The sequence below is a fragment of the Leptidea sinapis genome, chromosome 32 (assembly GCF_905404315.1).
Source record: "Leptidea sinapis chromosome 32, ilLepSina1.1, whole genome shotgun sequence".
NCBI lineage: Eukaryota > Metazoa > Arthropoda > Insecta > Lepidoptera > Pieridae > Leptidea > Leptidea sinapis.
The window spans coordinates 6,406,588-6,434,007 of record NC_066296.1 but is presented as its reverse complement, the minus strand read 5'-3'; the positions used below and the strand labels follow the sequence as shown (position 1 = coordinate 6,434,007).

Here is a 27,420-nt window from a genome sequence, read left to right as displayed (position 1 = left end):
TTCGGCCTCACATGGAGTACTGTTCTCACCTCTGGGCGGGTGCTCCCCAGTACCAGCTTCTTCCATTTGACCGCATACAATGAAAAGCGACTCGAATCATCGACGATCAAGTCATCTCCGATCGGCTTGATTCTCTAGCATTGCGTAGAGATGTGGGTTCTCTCTGCATCTTCTACCGCATTTATCACGGGGAGTGCGCAGAAGAGCTGTTCGGGTTGATTCCAGCGGCCGAATTCCACCACCGGACATTACGTGCAAAGTACCATCCGCATCATGTAGACGTCTGGCATTCCACAACCGCGCGTTTTGTAACAATTTTCTTGCCTCGCACAGCCACTTTGTGGAAACAACTACCGGCAGCGGTCTTCCCGAACAGATACGACTTAGGGACCTTCAAGAACAAAGCGTACTCCCACCTTAAAGGCCGGCAACGCATTTCTTGACACACCTGATGTTGTGGATGTCCATGGGCAGTTGCCTCACCTCTCCCCATCCCGTGAGCTTCTTAACCGTTTGCCCCCTCTCATATAAAAAAAAAATTGCGTGGATTTAACTGCAGTATAGTTATAAAACATGTTGACATCCTCATTAGTCAAGATAAGTTTCATCAATACTGTAAGTTATACAGTGAAGTAATAGTTGGATATTGCAGAAAGCCAATTACTTACAAGATCTCACCTGTCGAACAGCGCCTAAGGGGAGACTCCTGTTACTAACAACTTTTAATTGCACTTGTTAGCATTATTTTTCACTTCAAAGTGTTTCAAAGTAAGGTAACAACCACTAGTTATATTAATTATATAGTTGTCTTGCCATATAAATTATTTTTAGAGTTAAACCGTTTCTTGGACATTGCAACATTACTTTATAAATCCAAAATTAAAAGATTTTTTCTAAAATAAACGTAGCCTAAGTTACTCCTTATTACATCAGCTACCTGCCAAAACAAGTCCCGTCCAAATCGGTCCAGCCATTTCAGAGATTAGCCGGAACAAACAAATATATATATTCATGTACATGTAGTAAAAAACGGTTATTTCATATTACAAACAGACACTCCAATTTTATTTATATGTATAGATTGTCATGTTGACTCGCTATCAATTAAAATATTTATTATGCACATAAAACACTTCTTATAAATTTGTGGTGTTGGCTTCTTTCAAGTTGCCTATTGACATTTTTTTTGTCAAGACTAGCTTTGACCTGTCCCCAAAAAAAATTAAAATGAGTCTTTACGGTATCTTCTAATATATAAAATTCTCGTGTCGCGGTGTTTGTAGTTAAACTCCTCCGAAACGGCTTGACCGATTCTCATGAAATTTTGTGTGCATATTGGGTAGGCCTGAGAATCGGACAACATCTATTTTTCATCCCCCTAAATGTTAAGGGCTACAATGCTACCTCATTTTTTTTTTTAATTTTAGATAAATTATTCATTTATTATTTTTATATGATATAACTTAAAAAATACATACAACTTCAAATTTTCACCCGTCTACGATAAACACCTATTTTTCTATCACGATTTTTATATTATTCTGTTACATCCACAGATCCGCAATAGGGTCTCAAGATGGCAATGGATTTTTTTATTTATTACTTTATATAGCAATAAAAAGTTTGCTGGGTCAGCTAGTTATATTATATAATTCTGCTATACGTGTGTTAACAGTGAACTCCTAAACGGCTAGACCGATTTGAATTAATTTTCTTGTGTGTCTTCCAGTGAATTTGAGAATTAATTATATTCTCAATTCAGTCCATATATAATACTCCTGCCCATGTTAGTGAACTCCTCCTACCGGCTGGACTGATTTTTCAAACTTTGCATTAACAGGACAACGTCTGTCGGGTTTATATTCATATTTGCAAAATATTGCATTTGCAAAATATTTATAGGTAATAATTTTTCAATCGATCCTAAGATTTATATTTTCATGTAAACGTATCAAAATAAATCTTTGCATTGTTTTACATTGATAACGTGATCTCAAAAATATATACTATTTGTTATAATATACTTTGTATCATGTCAATTGTATATAGTGATTTACTAGTACTATATTTGAGATGGCATTGATAAATCAAAATTTTATTAAACAATAAATACTCTAAAGTAAATCTTACTACCCAACTGCATATTATCTATGATGTGGCTGTCAACGACTACATTGTGATTTGGTAGTCTTTATCAAAGAGGATGTGAATACTACTTAGTAAGAGGCGTGACTGCCTAAGTAAAAATTTAAATTTAATTTAATATGAAACGTGCAGTGATTTGTCATAAGTTTGAAATAGTAGTAGTAACACGATCGTGATTGGCCACGAAGTATAATCCGGCTAAGTTTGAAAGCGAACAGTTGCTTAAGGCGAAGAGTAAGCAGAAAACACGCAAACATGGTGTTTTTAGACAAGTTTTGTGGTGAAAGTATAGCATTTCGAGCTATGAACACTTAATCCTGTTACACATATCCTTAAGTCTTATTTGTAGGTTGCTAATGCTTGCTGTTGGTTATAGTTAACACTGCCGAGCCTTTTTGAACTTAAACAAATTTTTAAACAAGTTTTTTGGCATGCCGTGACGCATTTTTTTGGTACTTCTCTCAGAAAAGTTATTCTTATAGCTTGTAATTGTTTGTGGAGGTTCTTTTATTCAGATTAGTAGTGAATAACGAGGATTGTAAGCATATAAACTGTTTTCCACTCAGGAATTTTGAAAATATTGGCTTTGTTACGTAGATGGCGGGCCGGCAGCCGTGAACTCATATCGCTCAAGGTCGCTGGCATTTAGTGTCGCTTTAAAACGTAGTGGATTTCGGCTATCTCCTTTTTTACAAGATTATAGCGGTCATCTGTCAATCTGTCAAGGACTGCAGGTTTCATACAATCGAGTGAAACCCTTTTTTTCTTAGAGAGTTTTGCTAGGTTGGTCTTAATTATGCCTTATGACTGTAATGTTTTGTAATAATTTGTTAAAACAGTAAATTGATTATTTTTAAAAGAATTACTGGCTGTTTGTCTGTAGGTCTGTATGTATGTTCAATCATAACGCACAAATTACTGAATAGATTTTATTAATATTTGCATAAACGTGAATAAGAAATTATGACAACATATCCGTTGCAAATTATCGAGCTAAATAAAGTGTTTTTACTGCTTTATAGTAATAAAGAGCTCAAGAAATATGAATTATTCTTCTCTCTCGGAGCGCCATTTGTTTCCGAAGCGATAGAAGTAAATTTGACATCAGAGAATAAATTAGTTATATGAGTTTTAATGTAATCTTATTATCTATTGGCATCACTGACCTGTATAAATACCACTGGACAGTCTGTTCCATATGTTTAACAGTAAATTTTTTGTGCCTATTTGAAGCGCCACTCGCGAGCGTCCCGAGAACAAATTTTGACGTAAAAATACAAATGGCTGCGACGGAACGTACAATCCTACTCTGAAGTAGGTTTGTATTTTGAATTTATTGCATTCGTTTTCCGTGTAACTTACACTTTAACAATCAACGTAATAAAGTACACATTTTTTTTTTGTAAATAGATTCCCACCATCTATCGAAGTTTGCTGAGTTTGTTGGTTGTGTTATGGCCAACAGCGCCAAAATGGCAAATATCAAACAGGCACAAAAGCACTTTGACAGCCGCCATTCCAGCGGTATATAGTAGAGGTCAATAATGGGCATTGTTTTGTGAACTTAGTGTATTGATAATTGTCACCTGTTCAGTCTGATGGTGTGGAGAGCACGACAGATAGCAGTGGCATGGTGGAGATAGCTGGTGGAAGACATATCCTTGTGGAGCTCCGCTCAGCAGACACAAGCCCTCGATGTGCAGGCGGATTCCTGGCACACGCTACACAAATTGGTAACCTCTACTATTAATAATTAAGAATAAACTTCATTACTATCCCTAGATAGTCCAAGAGATAAATCTGAATTCTGTATTTGTAGACCTCCACCTCCTAATCCTCAATTACGAAAATAAAATAGCAAATTCTATAAAATATAATCTTTCAATACATTAAATCAAAACAAAAGTATTTTTTTATTACAATAAGGGATGAGACGAGCAGGACGTTCAACTGAGCGTAATTGGAACGCCCTGCCCATTATAATGCAGTGCCGCTCAGGATGCTTGGAAAAGCCGAAAATTCTAAGCGGCACTACAATTGTGCTCGTCCTGCTTCACGGCAGAAATAGACGCCGTTTTGGTTCATAATCTAGTCGGCATCCTGTGCAAAGAAGCCTCCCATTATTTGTGACATTGGTACAATGAGATCATAATTGAATAACATGTTATCCTAAAATAGAGTCATACTTTAAAAGAAAATTGTAAATTACCTTAAACACATGTTGAATACGTCAGAGCATAAAATAAAAATATAGTTGTATTAGAAATTGTATTAAAGATATAATAAACGAATATTTCGATAAAACAATAATAATATTATTAGTAATATTGACTCACTTATTCACAAATTATCTTGCCCCAAACTAGGCATAACCTGTACTATGGGTACAGGTTATGCCTAGTTATTTTGTTTTAGACAAGACAACGATATATTATTTAAAACAAAATACTTACTTAAGGCTGCTATCCCAAGAAATCGCAGAATTGAAACCTTTTCTTATCGGTTTATATAAAGCTCTTATTTCTACAAAAAATAGTTATATGTCTGTATTTTTCACCTCTCCAGCACGAAAAGGGCGCTATTGCTACGTGAAAACAAAAAGCGTTTTTGCTGCAAGCGTGAGGGAAAGTAATTTAAATTTCGAACCCCACGTGACTTTGGTCACTTGTTGAATAAATAACTATTTTCTTAACATTTCTATCTTTAATAGACGTTCCGAAAAAAACCACCAAAGTACCCCTAATCTTTCCAGTTGGAGCCATCTTAATCTTTCAATCTAGATAAAAATTGTATAAAAAATTATTATTAATTGTTTACCAATACTATTTAAAATAACATAATTTTGTTTAGTTTTGAAAAGAAAATTGTAGCGTGTTTGTAATATATTAAAATATTTCTAATTGTAAATTTAAACAATGGCGATCTTGTACTAGAGAGGTAAGCTAGCTCCGATCGATTCCTCAAGGCCGTTGGCTCAGTCCCCAGCCTTAAACATGACTCGCAAACAGTCATCCAAATTCATCATAATATAAATCTTTGCACTTACTGGGATTCGAACAGGGTAGGCAGGGTTACGAACCACTGGGCTATATGGGTCTAAAATACATATTTTGATTGAGTCAAGAGTCCACAGTCATGTTGTTTTTTTAATTTTAACATTGACCAGTTGATAAATAGACCTTGACAAAAGATCAGACAGTCACTGAATGATCCAAGGCTTGAATTTTTGAAGCGATAATTTCTTATGGGAGGGTAAACCGCTTCGTAACGTAACGCGTTACGGCGCCAGTCTGTCTGGCTTCCCATTCTCTTACACATACGGCAGCGGTTTCCAGGCTCCTCCTCTCTCACTCTTACCAATTGTTACTTTTAAAGGATTCAATACTGATACTTATAATGTACATACATTAATTTAAAACAAATTCAAATGTATATGTTCAAGAATTGTGACTAAGAATAAAATATATTTCATAGTCAATAAAACATTTTAGTAATAAATAACCTTTCTTTACATTATCATATTAATATACATAAAATTTTAGGAATAACCTAGGCTTTTTCTCAAATTAAAGTCCGCGAATGCCGATCATGTACCGGAAGACGCAGTGTTGGTAGGCACAAGATGGACCGACGATCTGGTCAAGATCGCCGGAACAGTTGGATGAGGGCAGCGCAGGACCGATCGTTGTCGAGATCTTTGGGGGAGGCCTTTGTACAGCAGTGGACGTCTTCCGGCTGATGATGATGATGAAACAATTTCAATGTTAAATTGTTTTAGTTATCGCTTCTATCGGGCGTCCTGACACGTTTTTTTTTCTTTTAGAGGATTTAAAACTGAATGTATCCGACAGAGCCAGTGCGGAATGCTTCCGCGGCATGGGCTTCAGTAGCCGGCACGTCGTGGTGGCGAGGTGGAGGTGCAGCTCGTGCTGCAGCCGGCACCCTCGCCGTCCTCGCAGCAGTTGCAGCGCTGGCCCTGGCAGCACATTCAGCACACCGCACCAGAGCTTACCAGCGCGCCGCTGATAAGGAGTCACTGACGGACAGTGATGGTAAGCCTACCTCCTTGCATACTGAAGCCTTAGATCAGTTATGAAACGTCAACAAATAGAGGTTAACAGTTAGTCTCTATTTTGAGCAATGCACGCAGACTACCGCAAAGTGACATACAAATCACAAGTATAAGACGTAGCTTGTCACGCACACTAAAATAATAAATCTGACCTGTTTTCATCGGTCGTCTAAGCAACAAGAGGCTCTATCTGAGGCTGAGATCTATAAAGCGTACTTAGACCTTACTCAGACTTTACTTACGTTAAACTTAGCTGAGTGTGATGAAACGCGAACTTAATTTTTGCATTGGGATGTCTTAGCTTAAATAGCATAATTTCAGCTGTCAAATGACTATAAAAACGAAATTAAAGATTATGCTAAGCTTAAAAAAAAAAAAAAAAAGAATGCTGGGAGAGTTTCTTGCGCCGCTTCTTCTCTCTCAGAGCGCCATTTGTTTCCGAAGCGGTAGTAGTATCTAGTAGTATAAGAAATGACATCAAAAAGAATTCTAAAGGAATCAATTTTGAGAAAATAAATGCCTTTTATGCCTTTATGCCTTTACACTCAGGTAAGTTTTACATAAGTAAAGTCTGAGCAAAATCTAACTACACTCTATATATATCAGCCTTAGAGCGCTGTGAAAGTAATAAATAATGATGACGTTAAGCATTACGTATTTGGTGAAAATTTACTTCAAGGAAAGCTATCGTCCTTCTTCTTAATTTCTATAGCCCTGCTTCTCTAAACGAAGAAATTGATAAACTTTTTTTTATGAAAATAAGAGACGAAATTGAAATACCCCAAAAATTCTGAGCGGCACTACAACTGCGCTCGTCACCTTGAGACATAAGATGTTAAATCTCATTCCAGTAATTTCACTAGCTCCGGCGCCCTTCAGACCGAAACACAATAATGCTTACACATTACTGCTTCACGGCAGAAATAGGCGCCGTTGTGGTACCCATAATCTAGCCGGAATCCTGTGCCAAAGAACCTCCCACTGGATAAAATGTGACATATAACAAGTTACATATATATTCTTCTACATAACTTACACACTTAGTAAGATGCATTACTTTACGTTTGTCACTAAATAATTCTTTCTTTTCCTATCTACCATCACTTCAGCCGGAACACGTACACTGCTGGACAAAGGCATCCCCCAAAGATTGCCATGACGACCCTGTGCTGCCCTCATCCAACCTATTGCGTCGTTGTCGAAAGTCGTTCCATCTTGTGGGGGGTCTACCAACACTACGTCTTCCTGTACGTGGACGCCATTTGAGGACTTTTCTGTTGTTCTACTCCAACAGCCATCTGTCCGTCGAGCTATGTGCCCTGCCCACCAGCCCAGCCCAGATGGCTATGTTAGTAACCTTGGTTCTGCTACAATTTTGGAATGGGTGGTAGTTTTTTGACTTTCAATAAGTGATGTCACATCCTATTTTGAATAAAAATATTTGAATTTCAATTTGATCTCTTCATTCCTCTCCTATCTATATTATGCTTATATTTTAAATCATTAATCTCGAATTAGCAAGAAAAAAAGAACAAAATTAATAAAAAAAAAACATTTATTGCAAATACATTTCAAGGGAGTTATTTCACACTATTTTAGCTCTACCAGCATCTTGACGTAGATAGGCAAATGGCTTGCGGAGAAGAGGTATCGCAATAAACTCAATAGTTACCTCAAGTTAAATAAAAATATTTAAACTTAAAATGTCACAAATGTGAGTTCTAGATTAGCTCATCCAAATATTTTTATCATTAAAACAATTCCACCTTCGCACGACACGCCACAAGTTAGAATATCATCCCTACCATCTGGATGTGTGGCGGTCCTCTACAGTGCGGTTTTCAATGAGCTTTATTCCTCGTACTACAAAACTGTGAAATGAGCTTCCTTGTGCGGTGTTTCCGGGACGATAAGATATGGGTACCTTCAAAAAAAGCGCGTACACCTTCCTTAAAGGCCGGCAAGCTCCTGTGATTCCTCTGGTGTTGCAAGAGATTGTGGGCGGCGGTTATCACTTAACAACAGGTGACCCGTACGCTCGTTTGTCCTCCTATTCCATAAAAAAATCTATATTTAAGAGTAACCCTTTTTCGAACGACAATTTAAGAGCACTTTGTAGTAATATAAAGGGATTTTTATCCGAGAAATATATTTAAGCTTCTTGGACAAGGTACACTTACATTGTAAAATAGATTATTATATAGAGAAGGATGATGCATAGTTATTGTCTGGTTCTGCGCAGGCCAAAAATTGTATAACATTATATTAAATAGACTAAGTTGTTACAAGGTTTAAAAGATGGACTAGGAGTTTATAATCAGGTTTTCTCCCCTTGTCAAATTTGCCTCCCCTTTACGATATGGTAAATAAATATTTGTTTCTATTTCTCAAGCATGTTCAGCATCCTTGGAGCTTGGCAGAACAGCATCTGGGTCGCGCAGCACGCTCCTGTCTGAGGTGGTGGGGGGAGGGGTGTCCCTCCGACGTTTGCTACCCGGGAGGAGCAGGCATGTTCGACTAAGGGACTCTGATCGCAACTCAGAGCATATGGAACAAAGGTATAGTACCCATATGCCCTATCATTGAACAGGAAAAATCTATGCATACTTACCAGGATGCTAACTGGGCACTGTCGCCTAAACAAGAACCTCAGTGTGGTCGGTATCAAAAACGATAAGACTTGCAGATTTTGCCTTAAGGCCGATCAAACGCCTCTTCATCTCCTCTGCAATTGCGGCCCACTAATGCATATGCGTAACACCATCCTTGGCGGCTATACCCTAATCCCAGATGCTGTTTGTAATATCTATTGTAGATACTGCGGTTCGTAAAGGCGGCAGGGCTTGACGACGAGCTGTAAGTATGAGTTACAAACACAATAGTTTTATTTTGGATTTGGTTTTTCTAGGACTCACCAAGACTAGTCAAACAGCTCCCTCTTTAAATAATAATAATAATAGTACCCATACAGGAGAATAACTTCTGTTTGAGCGACAAGTCTTTCTAAACAAATGTCTACACTCCATTATACTACCTCGCTGAGGCGACAAGCCCCCTGCCGTTCCCCTTTCCCCCCTCGCGCTCGTCCTGTTGCGACAGTAGGGTTTGCAGTTTCATTACCGTTAGGTACATGTAATATTTTCGTGCTATCACTGCTATGTTTTTGAAGTTTTCATTGTTACGTTTTGACTCTTGTTGTTAATAATTCTGTAGTTTCTGTCGTTCTGTCTCGCTATAATAGAACCTACTTCCAGAAAAATAAATACTTCTTTTAGTTAACACAGATTCTTTCATTGATTTTTCATCATTATAATAATAAGAATAATCAGCATCATAACACAACATCTTTACTACAATCTATAATACTGAAAATATAAATCGTTGTTTATTTATTAATACCTAAGCTGACCCAGCAAACGTTGTATTGCCATATAAAGTAATGAGAAAAAGTCAATAATTAAATTAAAGTTTGTTTTATTTACCTCCTGAGAAAGTAAGAAAGATGTAAATATTCTAATTAGTTATTCATTTTAAAGTATTCTTTCAATTTGATTTGTGAACGATGGGGGACATATCGAAGGAAAAACAAAATTGTTGTTTTTTTTTTTAATTTCGAACATTTTAATATTTATTCAATTCCTTTTAAACCTTCTCTGGACTTCCACAAATAATTCAAGACCAAAATTAGCCAAATCGTTCCAGCCGTTCTCGAGTTTTAGCGAGACTAACGAACAGCTATTCATTTTTATATATATAGATAACTAGCTGACCCGACAAACGTTGTTTTTCCATATAAATTGTATTGATCTTGTGCTTGCTAGTTGATAAGAGATGGCGCTAGTTGTATTCATTAGTAACAATCATACTTCTTTTATATTTTGTATAATTCACAATATAGTTTTATATATATTTCTTATTCTGGTGTGTAAGCTATATTAATGTAAAGTTTCATCAAAATCTATTCAGTAGATTTTGCGTTAAAAAAGTTCTAACATTCATCCAGACATACAAACTTTGACATTTATAATATTAGTAGGATACCCCAGTGATGTTTGTTTTGCACACCGCAAAAAAGCGACGATGTGACGCCATTCATGTCAAGTCCAGCGATAGTGTAACCGGTGTGGATGGTAGAGGTAAGGAGAATCATCTGTGTATAAACATGTGTATAAACATGTATCAACATGTATGTATGTATGTAATATATATTCATAAAATGTATTAAATTAGAGTGGCGCCACAGTAGCATCACGTTATATCTTAAAATACGCGCCAAATATAAAATAATACTTATCACTCTAGGTCATAGGTGATAGGACCACCGATGATGTAAAAATTGTTTTTTATTAATAAATACATATACAAAAAAAGGTGCACTTTTCCCTATAATAATTCAATATGGTTATATTTACTACATTACTTTGTACAATATAGGTTGTTGAAATTTTTAGAATTCTTGGTAGGGATTAATTCAGGATAAAGCATTATAAAAATAGCATTTCTTTTACACGGATAAAACTGAAAACAAAACTTTATGAACGATACGAGACTCGAACCCGCGACCTCTCGCGTTCCGTGCGAGCGCTCTTTCCAACTGAGCCAACTCTTCGAGTGACGTATCGTTGATAAAATCTTGTATGCTTTGTTTAACTCTCAGGTTATGGCTTCATCTCTTAATGATCATCTTCATCAATTTATCCCAGAAGTTAGGGTTATCACTTTAAAACGTAACAAATTGTTTAGCATTTCTTTTGCTTTTTTAATTAAAAAATATGACATTTTTATCTATTTTAAAGATCCATATAACGTTGATATTGTATTTTACATAACAAAAGAATACTATAGCTTTATTTTTATTCATAATAATAATATTTAATCACAATTCGTAACAAATATTTCCAATTGTTTGCCTAGTTTTACTATTTTATTAAAGTTTTTAATACACATATTTAATAAAATTATTTAATTTTGTTATAACACAATGGATTATAAAATGCTCACAGAATACCTTTATTGATTTATGGTGTATGTGGATGATGCAGCTACTGTACTCAATAACTTTTGTATTAATTTACATTTACTTTTTTGACTTACTCGTGTAAGACATTGACTATTTGACGTTTGAGTGTGTTTGTTGCATCATTTTACATATTATATTGTAATTGAAATGATCTGTAAATCTTGATATAAAAGAGTGGCAATGAGTTTCTTGCTACTTCTTCTCATTAGCTCAACCCTTTACAAGTGAAAAAGTAAATTCATAAGTGTCATTTCCGTGACCTACGTGAATAAACTGATTTTGATTTGATTTGATCTGACACACGTACAAAGGTACGCGATGCTAATTATGAACTGTACAAATGATTATAAATTTCAGTACAGAAATATGTATGTGGGAAATCCTCGTGTTATATGGAATCGAGTTATAACGCTACCGCGACATGTTTATGAATAGTATTATAAAAGTCGTGGAATGTATTGGCGTTCAACGGAAATTACTCGCGGATTATACAGCTCGATCCAGTGGTTGGTACCGGCTTTAATAATTACAATGAGTTCCGCGATGATAAAAGTTTAAAAACATTGAAATACTAACTACACGTTCTGCCTGTCGTTCAGCTATCTATCCGGCTTATGTATGACCGTTAGCTAGTGTGCAGTTTAACATTCAAAATACTAAGGAGCTAATCCTAAGCGTGACTGACTTTTTACGACTTTTCAATCAAAATCGGTTTAAGTGACAATAGATTCGCTTATTTTTTCTTATATGTTCTTCTCTCTCGAACGCATTGTGTAAGAGTAACTTACAGCAACCCTGCTGCTGAGACCCGCAGTTCGGTCTCTTGACACATTGACACTTGACACTAATAGTACATCAATCTGTCCACGCGGCATGAAATTTGCATCGGTCTTTGATTCCCTTATCACCGCCGCCCACATTCTCTTGCAACACCAGAGGAAACACAGGAGCGTTGCCGGCCTTTAAGGAAGGTGTACGCGCTTTTTTTGAAGGTACCCATGTCGTATCGTCCCGGAAACACCGCACAAGGAAGCTCTTTCCACAGCTTTGTAGTACGTGGAAGGAAGCTCCTTGAAAACCACGCTATGGAGAAACACCACATGATGGTGACGTGTCGTGCGAAAGTGGAATTCGGCGGCAGGAATCAGGTGAAACAACCCCTCGGAACACTGACTGTGATAAATGCGGTAGAAGACACACAATGAAACGACGTCGCTACACAACGCCAAGTGATCCAGGCGTTCACAGAGCACTGGGTACCCGACAATTTGATGTGCTCTGCGATGCACGCGGTCGAATGGATCAACCTGATACTGGGGTACGCCAGACCAGAGATGACAGCAATACTCCATGTGTGGCCGGACCTGCGCTTTGTAGAGCGCTAGAATGTGGGCCTGCTTGAAGTATTGCCGTGCTCTATTTATGACGCCCAGCTTGTTTGAAGCCAATTTGGCTTCGCCCTCCAGATTGCCATGAAATTGGTGATCGCTCGAGATTTCGAGACCCAGTATTCTGATACTAGGCGAGGCTGTAAGGGAAATGTTGTCGTATTTATGGGGTATTCTTAGGGACAACGCGCAAACTTGAGTCTTTCAACTGACGGAAGGACCGAACTCCGCGTCTCAGAAATAGGGATCCCTACTACTCTTAAAAGTGACGATAAAAAACTACTTGAGAAAAATAATCACTTTAAGCCTTCCGTTCAGTACTTCTTTAAAAATGCGTTTAATTATTTATTTGTCACCCTAAAACAATACTTGTGACGTGCTCGGCTCGAGTGTACCCTGGAGTTAGTAATTAGCGAACGACAGCTTGTCCCTTTGTTTGGGCACGTACCACTTGTCGAAGTAAATATATTGAGTGGTATTAAGTGAATTGTTTTAAGATGGTTTTTTACTTTGAATTCATTCTATTTTTATTTGGCGTTTTTATGTACTAATTACACATAGAAAGAAGAAAAAACTAAAAATTTTGCATCGCAATAATGACCATGGTCACATTACGATATCTTCTGTAGTTTTTCCGTGATTGCGTCTCTAGGAAAATAGTTTTCTTTATATGTATTAACGATAAATCCCTACGTATATTATAAATGTGAATGTAAGTTTGTTTGTTACGCTTTCACGCCTAAACCACTGAAACGATTTTAGATGAAATTAAGTACAGAGATAGACTAGAGCTTGGAAAAGGATACAGGTTATTTATTTTTGCGTAAAAATAAATGAAGGGGTTGAGATAGGGGGTGGAAGTTTGTATGGAAGATCGTCGGAGATGACACCATGAAACGTTGTATTTAGGGACTAGATAAAAAGTAATTTATAAGTATTTGATCGACGATTTTTGAAACTTTGACCTACATGGGGATGAAATAGGAGTTTGCAAGGAAACACTATTAAGGAGACTGTCCACATTGACAAGGGATATGTGCTGTATCATAGAAGAGCGCTGCCAGCAGCGGAAAGAGCAGTTCTAGTGAGTATTATTTGAAATATATCCCAAAAAATTAAAAAAATCTGCCCAAAGTACCTATTCCACGCGCACCAAAGTCGCGGGTAAAAAGCTAGTCAATAATAAAATTAAATTGTGATGAGAAAGGATGCAGTCATACTTTTAAGATGTATACGGGAATTATACTCCCTACTAGGCTCTGTAATATAAACAATTCTTTTGCATGCGATAGTATTAAATTTTACAATAAATTACCAAAAAGTTTATCTGAATTATCAATAAATAAATTTAAATCATTTATTAAACGCAGACTTGTGTAGAAGGCTTATTACAGTATTGAAGATTACGTAAACTATATTACAATATGGAATTAAATATTATTATAGTTGTTTTTTATGGATTATATGGTTCAGCCTTGTGTTGTTTCACTGGTTTGCATTGTTTTGAAAATATATTTAAACTTTTATGTAATTAATATGTATGTATCTGAATTGTATTTTTTGTGATTGACGTTGACGAGCAGTCTTTTTGATTTTATGTCAATAAAATATTTTGACTTTGACTTTAACTTTATATAGTATAAATCACGACACACAAACATGCACCAGGTTATTTGGTCCTAATTGGTACCCATATTGATATTTATATACACTTACGCCCAAGTAAAAACAGTGTTAATTTTATTTTTAAACTGTTTTAAACAGACAGAGGCACTTAATAAGGTATAAAATAAATAGAACTGTTTTACATTTATGCAAAGGCAAGACGTAGCTTAATCTGAACTATAGACTATCTTTGTATATTATACTTGCCTTCCGAAATCGGCAAGGGCACTAGATTTTTCAGATACACCAAAATCAATAGAGCCGTATGGCACACTATTACCTTACCAAGTTTATTTTTTTAACCCTTATTTTGTTTGAAAGATGGTTTATTTTGCATGGTTTTATAGCTTGTTTCAATGTTTCCAAGCAATCTATAAATACACGTAAAATAATACATATTGACAGAATGCTGGAAGCGTTAGAATCACGCCGATCTGAGGCATACCGCGCGCGATCAGAGTTTCCCGGAACGGAAAGGCTAGTCTGAACCAAAGAGTATAATAATATATAGGGAAAAGAGAGCCCTCTCTACGCATTATGAGCTGTCTATTTGAAAGCTAGCGCCATCTGGAGATTGGCCCCGAAAATAACTGTATATAAGCTCGAAATTATAAAATTCATTTTTAATGTTCTGACGCAATTAAATAACTAACTCTACTTTTTAATGTAGGTATTGCAATTTTTAATCATGTTGAAATTGCGCGTAGAGTTAGTTATCTAATTTTGTCACAACAAAGAGCATAAAGGATAGATTTAGTAGTGTAAATATGCAAAATGGAACACGAGAGCTACATACATGTGCAAACGCTAGGCGTAGCCGCCATTTTATGACCAGTGGGCAGTAACACAAATAAAGAAAAGTTGAAAGGTTTGAAAGCGAGTGACAACTGCCAAAGCTTTCATTTTCGGGCCAACTAACAGATGGCACTACAGTCTTCTGAAAACGTCACATTAAGGCGTCTGTCCCACCCCTGGTCTGAACTAGTAGACAGTTAAAAAAAAACGCGGGAAGATGAATAGAACAGACATTGTGGCAAGAAATGGGGGCCATTGATAAAGTTTGGCAAATATACAAAGTCCATATCATTAACACATTGTTGTTGTTCTCGTAAACCAATTTCATGTAACTCGGAATCAGCTTAGACAGTATGTATGAAAATATATATTAAATATGATGTAAAACTAACAGACAGACTAGAGAATAAGTAATACTTACATAGATACATTTGTTGTACAATACGTAAAAAATATTTTATTTATATAACATAACAACAATTACATAATATCGTATTATTGTGAGTAAGGTATTTCCCTACCTATCTAAAATGATAATTCGAATTTTTAATTGACTTATTTTTTGACTTTTAACAATGGTGTTATAAAAATGATTTGATTTGATCTGATTTGATTTGATCTGATTTGATTTTATTTGATTTGTTTTGATTTGATAAGTTTTAAAAAAGAGCGGCGAAACAAACCGACCTTTTACCCTTTCCGCATCGGCCGTGCCCGCGGGCACTGGTAATTCAAAAAACAATGAGAGCGGCTGTGCCGCGGGGCACTCTTTTACCTCATCCAGTTTTCACCCTTATTAGGTGTACAAGATGGTTTATTTGCCTACGCAGTTATGAACGAGTGAATTCCCAAACACATTTCGATCCGTTACGATTCAAGGCCACCAATATTTGACGTCATAGCTTTACGGACAAAGCACTTATGTGTCGACTTGTTCCCGGCCGGCGCAGCGAGCGGTCGTTATCAAGACTTTACACGAAGATCGTTCTTTGTGGAGATTTAAGCTTTATTTTATATTTAACATATACTATTCATTACAAAAACATAAAAGGAAATAAATAAAACAAGTAATTAACAATAATAACAATGTTTATTTTAAAATATACCTATTTTTACACTTTTTTTCGAATGAAAAGTCTGTGTGAAATAAAAAAGAAAAGACAATATGAATAATTTATACATGGTCTTATAGCTTGTTTCAATAGCTTTCAGTGACAGTCACTCAAATTACCCTAGTTATAAGCATTTTATAACTACACGTAAAATAATACACACGGGGAAAATGCCGCGAAAATGCCGGAAGCTTGCCGATCTACAGTGTACAGCGAGATCCGGAGCGCGCCGATCCGGAAAGGTAAGGTCGCCAAGGTCTTATAAGTTAAACGACTTAACTTCCTTACAGAGATGATGACGATCCACAATCAGACTTGGAAGCAGACTCCGCCAGCCAGGGGAGTGAAGGTAGCGCTGCCAGCCAAGCCACGGTCACCCCAGAAAATATATCTTCTAGCAGCGCTCCGCCGTTGACCAACACCCACCATTCGCCACTGCGCCGCTCGCATACTGTCTCCACAAACGTCTCAGCACAAGTAACTACAAATTCAATACATCAACTCTATCATCCTGTACCATCAGCATATAAAGCTATTCACAGATTTAACTTTCATCAACTCTATCTTCCTGTACCATCCGCATATTAAGCTTATCACAGATTTAACTTTCATCAACTCTATCATCCTGTACCATCCGCATATTAAGTACTTCACAGATTTAACTTTCATCAACTCTATCATCCTGTACCATCCGCATATTAAGCTCTTCACAGATTTAACTTTCATCAACTCTATCATCCTGTACCATCCGCATATTAAGTACTTCACAGATTTAACTTTCATCAACTCTATCATCCTGTACCATCCGCATATTAAGCTCTTCACAGATTTAACTTTCGTCAACTCTATCATCCTATACCATCCGCATATTAAGCTCTTCACAGATTTAACTTTCGTCAACTCTATCATCCTGTACCATCCGCATATTAAGCTCTTCACAGATTTAACTTTCGTCAACTCTATCATCCTGTACCATCCGCATATTAAGCTCTTCACAGATTTAACTTTCGTCAACTCTATCATCCTGTACCATCCGCATATTAAGCTCTTCACAGATTTAACTTTAATATTATAAAGCTATGTTATGGTTAATATTATGATTTGGATTACTTTAATGGAAATTTCTAGATGTAGATAGAAAAATTATTTAATTTTGTAATTTAATTTAACAGCACTGGTAGGTAGTCCTGAAAGATAAGTAAGTGAAATTGGGACATTATAAAATAACGTGCCACTAAAAATTACTTTCTATTTGTCTTGTAATTTTAATGCTTAAGAATATTTTATATAAATTTTCAAAGTAAATTGTGTTAATTATAATATGCTTAAATTCGGTTGTCCGTACCACAACGGCCTCTATATCTGCCGTGAAGCAGTAATGTGTAAGCATTATTGTGTTTTGGTCTGAAGAGCGTTGTAGCTAGTGAAAGTACTGGGCAAATGAAATTTAACATCTTATGCCTCAGGGGGACGAGCGCAGTTGTAGTGCCGCTCAGAATCAGGTTTTTGAAGAATCCTGAGCAGAACTAAGCTGCATTGTAATGGGCAGGGCGTATATATCACCATCTGCTGAACGTCCTGCTCGTCTCATCTCTTATTATCATAAAAAATTTAAACAGGCTTTAAGGCTTGCATCATATCATCCATAATTCATTGAATGTTTTGTTTTTCGGCAATATTTGTTTGAATATTTATGCACTAATTTGTGCAACAATAATTACTAATCACACACAAAAGAGCAATAAGTTAATGATTTCGCAGATAACTTCACCACCAGAAGCCTCAACGAGTGAAATAACAGCAGACATAAGCACAAGTGCCACCACAGTGAGTGAGAGGGACAGCTATAGCGAGAAGGACAAAGACAGTATGTGGGATAAGGACAGAAGTGAGAGTCGAACCTCTTCTGTCTCAGCTGCAACACTAACTAACGTGAGCTTAGATTAAGTTTTATGAATATTGTTTTATACATTGCAATTTTATACGTTATAAAATTTACGATTAAAGATTTTTCTTTAACTACCAACTATTCAATTGAGATTCAGGTAGGTACGGTTGTGTTACGATAATGTTCAGGTTTTTGCCCCTGTTTCGGGCCAAACAGCAAGTAATTCATTCCAAAGTCAAATAAACTTTATTTAATTAGGATTAAACTTTGCGCTTCTGAATAGTCACTACAAATATTTCTTTTAGATTACTGAATTTAGCATATGTTCGTAAAAAGTTGAGGTCGTGAGAAGAACATATAAGAAACTCAACGGCCACTCTTTTCAAGCAAATAGGGTATTTTACAATGGCTGTTATATACATAACAAATAAGTTTGTAACGTTCTGCATCCAATATATGTCGTGTGTAGTAATATAAATTATTTCATGAAAGGTAATAAAGAATTAAATGTATAAATATGAATTATCGTATATTGGATGCATCAACCTGTAGAGCTTGAACTCATTGTTTGTGTAAGGATGCTTCGTGAACATGATGGTCGTGATCACTGTCACAATTAGTAATTGCATCCAACAAATACAATGATTCATTAAATATAACAGGTCGACCTGGCACCACAAGCAGCACCCGTTCACGAGTTGACGCGTGGACCAGCCATCGTTCCATTGATGGCCAAATAGCAAAAACTTAGTAATTTGAATAAGTTAAAAAGCAAGGGAAATCAATTTATCTAAGTTAATGTTTCAGGGATGGTACTCCCCAGCTCTGAGTGGCGTGTCTTCAGCAAGGATTCGCGACAACCCGAAACACACCAAAGAGAATTGCAACAGGAAACTACTAAGATCCGATCTGAGCCTTACGTCACACCCGGAAATGGAAATAGATTATTATGATTATGAAGTGAATAATGCGGGTAATTGTAAATATCTTGAGTTCTAAATGTTGTTAGTGACAAACACTAGGAAATTCCTCGGGAATGTTAGGAATTTGCCACAAGAAGATGCAAAACAGTTCTTCGTTGTTTCGTTTATATTTTTGTATTAATATTATTACTACTTTCTAGAAAATATTCAAACAAGTCAGATGTTGCGGAGAATATATTTTTCCCCAGACCATTAAATTAATCGGTTGATACGCAAACTTACGAACCGCAATATCAATTATTATTCTACACAGGAATATTGCATGTAAACATTTAATTTTATATAACTCTTGCATGTTAACATTTAATTTCATAATATTCAATTATTTCTAGTACGCAAGTAAGTTTTACAACCGTTATTGATAATTTTCAAACTTTTAGGTTCTGTACCAGGATCTTATTTAGGAATGGATCCAGCGTTTTTGGTATGGATTCCACCCATTGAAGAAGGTGACATTATAAGAGAAATGGACAATAGCAGAGCACCTATATATGAGGTAGATAAAATTCAAATCAGATATGTTTCAAATATAATTGTAAAAACACAGATTAGTAAAAAAAGAAGGACTCAGCGCCGTGATATTAGCAAGTGAAGCACCTTTATGCTAGTGTGTGTGCGGCTACGGGGCTTACCAGTTACACATTTTTTTACTTTATTAAGTATAATATTTAAGGGAAATCTGCCAGCCAAGCCACGGTCACCCCAAAACCACCCACCTTTATCTATAGGAATTGTAATCTTAACCCAAACTTTATTATTATTTTTACTTTCAGGAATAATTATTAGAACTTATTGATTTTCTTATATTTAATTTTCTTAGGGGGACTTTTAGTTTTAATTATTTATATCTCAAGAATTGCATCAAATTAATTAATTTTTCTTTTAATTTTAAAACATTTTTTTTTTATTTTAATAAGTTTTTTCCTTGTAATTTATTTTTTTATAAATTTTTTTACTCATCAAATTTATTTATTAATTATGAAATAAATAATTTATTAAATATATTTTTAATATATATAAAAATATATTTAATAATATAAAAGTATTTATCCACAAATACTTTTATATCATTGTTTTCTCACTTCATACAACGCACGACGGCATTTTTATTGCGACGCAAACTGATCTGTTACAGACGATGACAAATCTCATAATGGAGGCCGATCGGCTTGTATTAGTGTAAGTGTATGCGTGGGGCTATGTATTTACACGTTTACCGGCTTGTTTTCGTGCCTCACTGTTACGTAAGGTGATACGGAGTCCTAATTTTTTACTCGTCCGTGTGTAAAAATTACGATGTTATCTTTTAAATAAAACACTTTTCAAAGAATTAAAACGGGTGTAAAATTTTGTAAATTGTAACTGTGTTTTTACATTACTTTTACTTCATCTTTTCCATCGAAGTTTCATAAAAGTTTTTATCAGCTTTACATCATCTTTCTTTAACCTGATTCCTGCCGCCAAATTCCACCTTCGCACGACACGCCACAAGTTAGGATATCATCCCCACCATCTGGATGTGTGGCGGTCCTCCACAGTGCGGTTTTCAAGGAGCTTTCTTCCACGTACTACGAAGCTGTGGAATGAGCTTCCTTTTGCGGTGTTTCCGGGACGATACGACATGGGTACCTTCAAAAAAAGCGCGTACACCTTCCTTAAAGGCCGGCAACGCTCTTGTGATTCCTCTGGTGTTGCAAGAGAATGTGGGCAGCGGTGATCACTTAAGACCAGGCTCGTTTATCCTCCTATTCCATAAAAAAAAACATCTTTTCATCGTATTTGGATAAATTTTTTATCATTTGGTTTTTGAAGATGACATCGTACAATTTTTTTATTATTAGTTTTTGCGTCGAAGTTATATTTTTATTATTATTTTGTTTAATATAATGTCTCCCTGAAAACATGCTGTGGAAAGGCCACGTCGGGTTAAATAAAATAATAATATAAAAGTAACGTTTACGCAAAAATAATGTAAAAACACAGTTACAATTACACGCGTTTTAATACTTTAAAAAGTGTTTTATTTAAATGACACTTGCGTTTTATCAAAGAAAATACTACGATGGATACCATTCAATTATGGATTCAAAATTAAAATAACAAGCACTTTTATTCAAATGCGATGATAAGTTATATAAGAAATATGTCGTTTTAGGTCTTTAAGTTATAGAATTCTAAATAAATAATATATATAATAATAAAAAATTCTGTATTTCGACCAACAAAGGATCATTACAAAGATATCTTAAAATCTTAACCTTCCTAACCTAGGACAGGGCCGAATTGTCAACACATGTACCATACAGCAGTGGTTCAGGTACTGACAATCGAACCTGTGCGAAAATGCCCTCAGAATAACATTGGGGCTAGTTCGGACCCTTCGTACTAGGGATGTACACCGCTTACACGTAGTCGCGTAAAAACAATTATTATTAGTCCCTGGCGCGCTGCAGTTTCGTGGCAGCCTTAATAATATTCTGAACGCATTATTATACTGAACAAGCAGGCCATTGTACTGCTTCTGCGCATATTCGACTTACAGACTGCTCGTGTAAAATATAAAGTACCTGGATGACGATTTTTAAGAAGGTATAAAACTTGAACAAAAAAAACTAATAGGACATAATATGGATTCGAAACTTCTTCTTTCCGGATCACCCAATGTCCCATCTGAGCTATTATAGTCTTGTATGTAGTGGCAAAATTCGCCTTTGTGTTCCAATGTTATTGTAGCAGTTTTTCATTAAAACACGGATAAAAATACATTTTTTAAAAATTTAAACCTAGCTAGATCGTTTTCTTGCCCTCGGAACTATCTGTATACTAAATTTCATTAAAATCGTTGGACCCGTTTCCGAGATTCAGATTATATATATATTTATATACAAGAATTGCTCGTTTAAAGATATAAGATAAATATTATTGAAACGTCAATAGTGCAATAGGTTGAACCGTTGACTCTCACCACGCACCAATGTGTTTTCGGTTTTCTAATTCATATGTACGATTATTCGATGCTTTATAAGGATGGTAAGGCTCTTGTGATTCGTCTGGTGTTACAAGAGGTGATCACTTACCATTAGGTGACCATACGGCTTGTTTTTGTTCTTCTTCCATAAAAAAGCCAAAGTATGAAAGAAGATAAATCTTAATAATAAATCTAATAACTGTGTACTGAAACTCATTACTCTTTTCTCTATTGAGATGAGATGGCCTTATTATATAAACCAACAACCTTAATACAAGTAAGGATATCATCCCCACCATCTGGATGTGTAACGGTCCTCCACGGAGCAGTTTTCAAGGAGCTTTCTTCCACGTACCACAAAGCTGTGGAATAAGGTTCCTTGTGCAGTGTTTCCGGAACGATACGACATGGGTACCGTAAAAAAAGCACGTTCATCTTCCTAAAAGGCCTCTGGTGTTGCAAGAGAGTGTGGCGGTGATATCACTTAACACCAGGTGACTCGTACGCTCGTTTGTCGTCGTTTTCCATTTAAAAAAAAATAGAATTAGCCATGATTAAAAATTTAAAAGCAAAAAAATTCTGTAACTTATACTTGAATTATTATTGTAATTCCGTTAAATGTTGTATTTTTTATTCGATAGGAAGTTATACCGAAAGAGCTTCGACCAGATCCAGGTAGCAATACAGAATCACCTGAAGATCGTCCAGCATCAAGTACATTAAAGAGAAACTCAGACAATCGCTCCCACCGATCCAACGAGTCAATAAAATCAACCCGAAGAGAACGTGGCAACATGATACACCCCTTAAACTTCAGTATTAGTGACATGCAAGGCTCACCGAGACTTGCTAAACGTTACAAGAAAAAGAAAGAAGAAAATCACGTGGTAATACCAATGAAAAACTTAACTCTAAATATATCTCCTGTGAAAGTACATAAAAGAGAAAAAGACGACTTTACTTTAAAGAGAGTAAGCGAAAGTCGAGAGAAAGATTCAACGTTGAAAAGGAATGATTTTAACGATATAAGATATGCAGATGATTCGGAATCATCTAATGATATTAAGTTTGCTGACGATTCGCCAGATAGCAATAGACTAGTCGATAAATTTGATGTTAAAGTATAAACTGTTGAGTTTCGTAAGTAATCTAATATAGATATGGTTATAGATGAGTATGTACCTATATTTACGCAGGAATTCTTTTGAATTTCAATTCTGCAAGGATTTTTTCTTAAAACCGAACCAGTTGGTAATAATTGTTATAATAAAAATGATATTTTCTCGATAAAAGCTCGAGTTATTTACATCATATTAGTTTACGAAGAACAATCTTTTATTTATTCGATTATTGGAAATCGGTTTTAGTTATTAGAAAAAAAGGATAATTTCTCTATTAAAGCTCGAATTATTTATATTTTATATTAGTTTACGAAGAATTCTCTTTAATCGATAATTGTCAATTCGCTTTAGTTATTTCAAAACAAAACTTTGTTTTTAATTGATCAGTATGCCAAACAGAAGCTCTGAAGAACATTTTATTTGTGTTTCAGCCAAATTCTTTAAAATCATTTGGTATTTTAGCTAACATCTCGCGTATTTATTCACTAATTATTAAAATTAATAATAAGTCTTAATGGTAAAGTAGCCATCGTCAACCATTAGCCGTATGGACCAAATGATAAGTAGAACCATTCATATCACCAATCTATCAATATTATATTTTCCAAAGAATATCATATATCACATAACATTGTAGTATTATTAAAATGAGACTTTTATATTCGAATCATAAATCTTACATGGCTTATCTTTTCAAAACGCTACTTAATTCATTATTGGCTTGATTTTTATTGGAAGACTGACATTTTTGGGCAGTGCAATACTTTTACATTTTTAGGAAAATTATGGGCTCTTCTTCTAGTAAATTCTAAATTATCTGTGAAATTTTCAATTATTATTGTCAGTGCGATGTCTTACAGGCTGTAATTTTTTGTTATTTAAAATTTCAAGCCTTACTATTAAGGATTGGTCTCCGCTGCTTAGTTTTTGACACTCAATGGCATCTTTTAAATTTTACATTGAAATTTATAAAATACAAAAACTTACTGATGACGTGCAATGACGTTCTATGGTATAGAACGTCTTTGATGATATGTGATCCCAGTGTCTTTCTTATATCTTGTAGTATTATTTTTACAAAGTATTACTACGCGACCCGGTTTTACTTTCAATTATTAGTAAAGTTTAACTGAACATGTGGCACTCCAACATCAGACATTGTTACAGACTGGCTCAAGTACGCCAACTTGGGCGTAGTATTAGTTGCCGCACTTTGCGACTACGACTACGGTATCTAGTTGGAGACCAAACCTTTATCTAATTATACGAAATTATTATTGTCAATGCGATGTCTTACACCCTCATTATTTTGTGTTACAATTAAAATAACTAGTATTATTCATTTACAATGAAATATTATGCGCGCAATTGTAAAGGTATTTTGTACCCTCTTCAAAAGTTTTTTGAAAAATGGTTTGTAAACTATTAAGGATTAAATAGACGGACGGAAAAAGATTATTTATTATTGTGCAATACTATATTAAATACATAAATAAGTGTAAGTATCTAAAGCTTATTCGAGACTATATTAACCAGTTCTTCTAGTGGGAGGCTCCTTTGCACCGGATGCCGGCTAGAATTTCGGTACCACAAAAGAGCCTTTTTCTGCCGTGAAACAGTAATGTGTAAGCATTATTGTGTTTCGGTCTGAAGGGCGCCGTAGCTAGTGTAATTACTGGGCAAATGAGACTTGACATCTTCTGTCTCAAGGTGATGAGCGCAATTGTAGTGCCGCTCAGAATTTTTGGGTTTTCAAGAATCCTAATTGTAACGGGCAGGGCGTATCAATTACCATCAGCTAAACGTCCTGCTCACCTTATTTTTTTTTAAAGTTTTTAAGGAAAAAATAAAAAAAAATTGAGTACCTTAACCATCGATTTAATCCTTATAGTTTGCAAGTTGTTATACTTTTAACATTAAGTAGAAGTCTGAATAAGTTGTATTATTCACTAAGATTTTTACCGTGACTACTTATATTCTTCTGGTCAATATTCATTTTTTAATTTATTAGATTAAATTATAATTAATTGCAGATAATAACTATTTAGTTTTAATCCAATGTGATTCGACTAGTCAATTTAAAATTTATTTAGTTGTTATTATTTGAAAATTTTATTTGTGCAATTATTAATTTTATATTATTGAATAGATCTAGTTATTCATATACATATAGACGGAGCTGCGGTTTAGTGAATTAATTGAAACTTAAATTTGTGTGGTTAATTTCTGCTAATAATAGAACAAACATTTATTAGTTTCGTTCGTGAGCATAATAAATTAAATACATTAAAAATGGACGTAATTCCAGAAAAACGTTCCAAACCACAATCATGTCAAAATTGAGTTAAGAACACAAAACTGGTCACGTGATTCATATTAACGGACTGACAAAAAATGGCAGACTTATTGTCACTCTTTAAATGATGAATGACTTAGTAGCCCAACCCACATGCATGGAATACACTAATATTTATTAAGCTTTAACGACGAATTCCTTAAAATGAGATGTTTGTGACTTGTTTTTCAGGAACTACGTCCAAATGAAGGTCGCATATAGCAATTTAATATATTCGAAGAAACATTAATCGTAAAATTATTTTGAAAAATAGATGTTCAAAAGATAAAGCGGAAATATTTGTACAATAAGATAAAATTCATTCGCATACGATAAGTACTATGAAACGCTAATTAATAATAAATTTAGCCACGCTACCTTTTTTACAGCCCACGTTAGCCAGATCCATGTAGACTGGCAGAGCTCCGTCTAAGTATGTAAATAGTCAAATGTATAGATCTCTGCCCTTCATCGTACCACTGCAACCACCATATTTTTTTAATTTAACGCAAGAAATACATCATTACCTATTACAATAGAAAAAGACATTCACACTTAGGTTTAATATCAACAAAGAAATAATTTTCATTCGTCTATTAGGCGGGGTTTTAGTTCAATTGTGTTTCGACTGCGCTTAGAATACAATGCCACGCAATGATAAAGTTCAGTGTTGTATTTTAGTTAAGTGCCCCTTACGAAATTTTATAACTACCTTGATATTGTTTATCTTTTTGCTAAATAATAACATTTGAATTGCTAAAACAAAATGTTACTACTTCTAATGAGCAAGAGACTTTGAACATTACTGCCACGAAATAAGGTGTTGATTTCAATAAATGTTTTAATGTTATCTGTATAAGCTAATATGTACGTTTATACAACTATGGTGACCTAATTGGCGATTGAGAGTTTAACTATTTATTGTACGTCAATATTTGTAGCAATAGAGATAATATTAGTCCAATTAAAAATAAGGGACATAATGTACCGACTAACATCTTGGTGTTAGATAATATAAAGTCATATATTATGAGGGTAGTAATAAGTTACCCTCATCATTTATTCCTAAAGCACCAAAAGAATTATAATTTAACTCTATTATATCGAATTGTCAAGGATCCAGGGCTCTGTGAACGGCTAGATCTCTTGGCGTTGCGTAGAGACGTCGCTTTCCTTTGTGTCTTCTACCGCATTTATCACGGGGAGTGTTCCGAAGAGCTGTTTGAATCGATTCCTTGCAATTGTATCTTCGCTCGAGATGCCACAGTGCAGTCTTTAAGGAATTTTCTTCCCGTACAACCTTGCTGCGGAATGAGCTTCTTGTGCGGTGTTTCCAGGACGATACGACACGAGTACTTTCAAGACTGTAAACGCTTCTGTGATTGTTCTGGTGTTGCAGGAAAATGTTAGCGGCGGTTATCACTTAACATCAGGTAACCCGTAGGCTCGTTTGTTCTCCTTTTCCATTTAAAAAAATCATAAACGGTGGTACGATGTGATTGGCAGAGATCTTAGCTAACTATGAGTATAAAAGCAATATAAGAAAAGTCCAAATGTACTAAATAGTTTAACATAACTCTATTAGTTGGTCTTCGTAATAAAGTCCTTTTGTTTTATACTTTAATCTGATGTTTTATTTACCTTCCTTTTTGAAGTGAAAACTTCTTTAGCAACGTTGCGATTTGAAAGTCGATGAAACGAAAACGCGCGACAGTAAAAAGAGGGAGAACATAAATATGGTAGTGGTGATAGTAATGTCTTTCATAGCGGTTGAAATGTATCATGTGTCATCCTAGCAACATGTACCAGGACTTCAAATGCAGTTTAGAGGTTCATGCATAACAGCAGCAAACAAAAAGAAAAACAACAGCATGTTTCAACAGCGAGTTGAGAAATATTACTCTAATGCTAATAATTTGTAAGTCATT

The 27,420-nt window shown here is 35.2% G+C and overlaps 1 protein-coding gene across 1 annotated transcript in view; it reads left to right on the top strand.

Moving 5' to 3' along the window:
• The window catches only part of LOC126974412 (uncharacterized), a 375,370-nt gene extending 348,254 nt beyond the window's left edge, over positions 1 to 27,116 (top strand). Inside the window, exons 13-20 of the mRNA XM_050821894.1 lie at positions 3,740 to 3,878; positions 5,997 to 6,197; positions 8,610 to 8,775; positions 16,488 to 16,674; positions 17,959 to 18,129; positions 18,893 to 19,058; positions 19,449 to 19,564; positions 22,678 to 27,116. Coding sequence (XP_050677851.1) covers positions 3,740 to 3,878; positions 5,997 to 6,197; positions 8,610 to 8,775; positions 16,488 to 16,674; positions 17,959 to 18,129; positions 18,893 to 19,058; positions 19,449 to 19,564; positions 22,678 to 23,163 — 1,632 coding nt within the window. The 3' untranslated portion in view covers positions 23,164 to 27,116. The remainder of the gene's footprint in view (positions 1 to 3,739; positions 3,879 to 5,996; positions 6,198 to 8,609; positions 8,776 to 16,487; positions 16,675 to 17,958; positions 18,130 to 18,892; positions 19,059 to 19,448; positions 19,565 to 22,677) is intronic.
• The last annotated feature ends 304 nt before the right edge of the window (positions 27,117 to 27,420 follow it).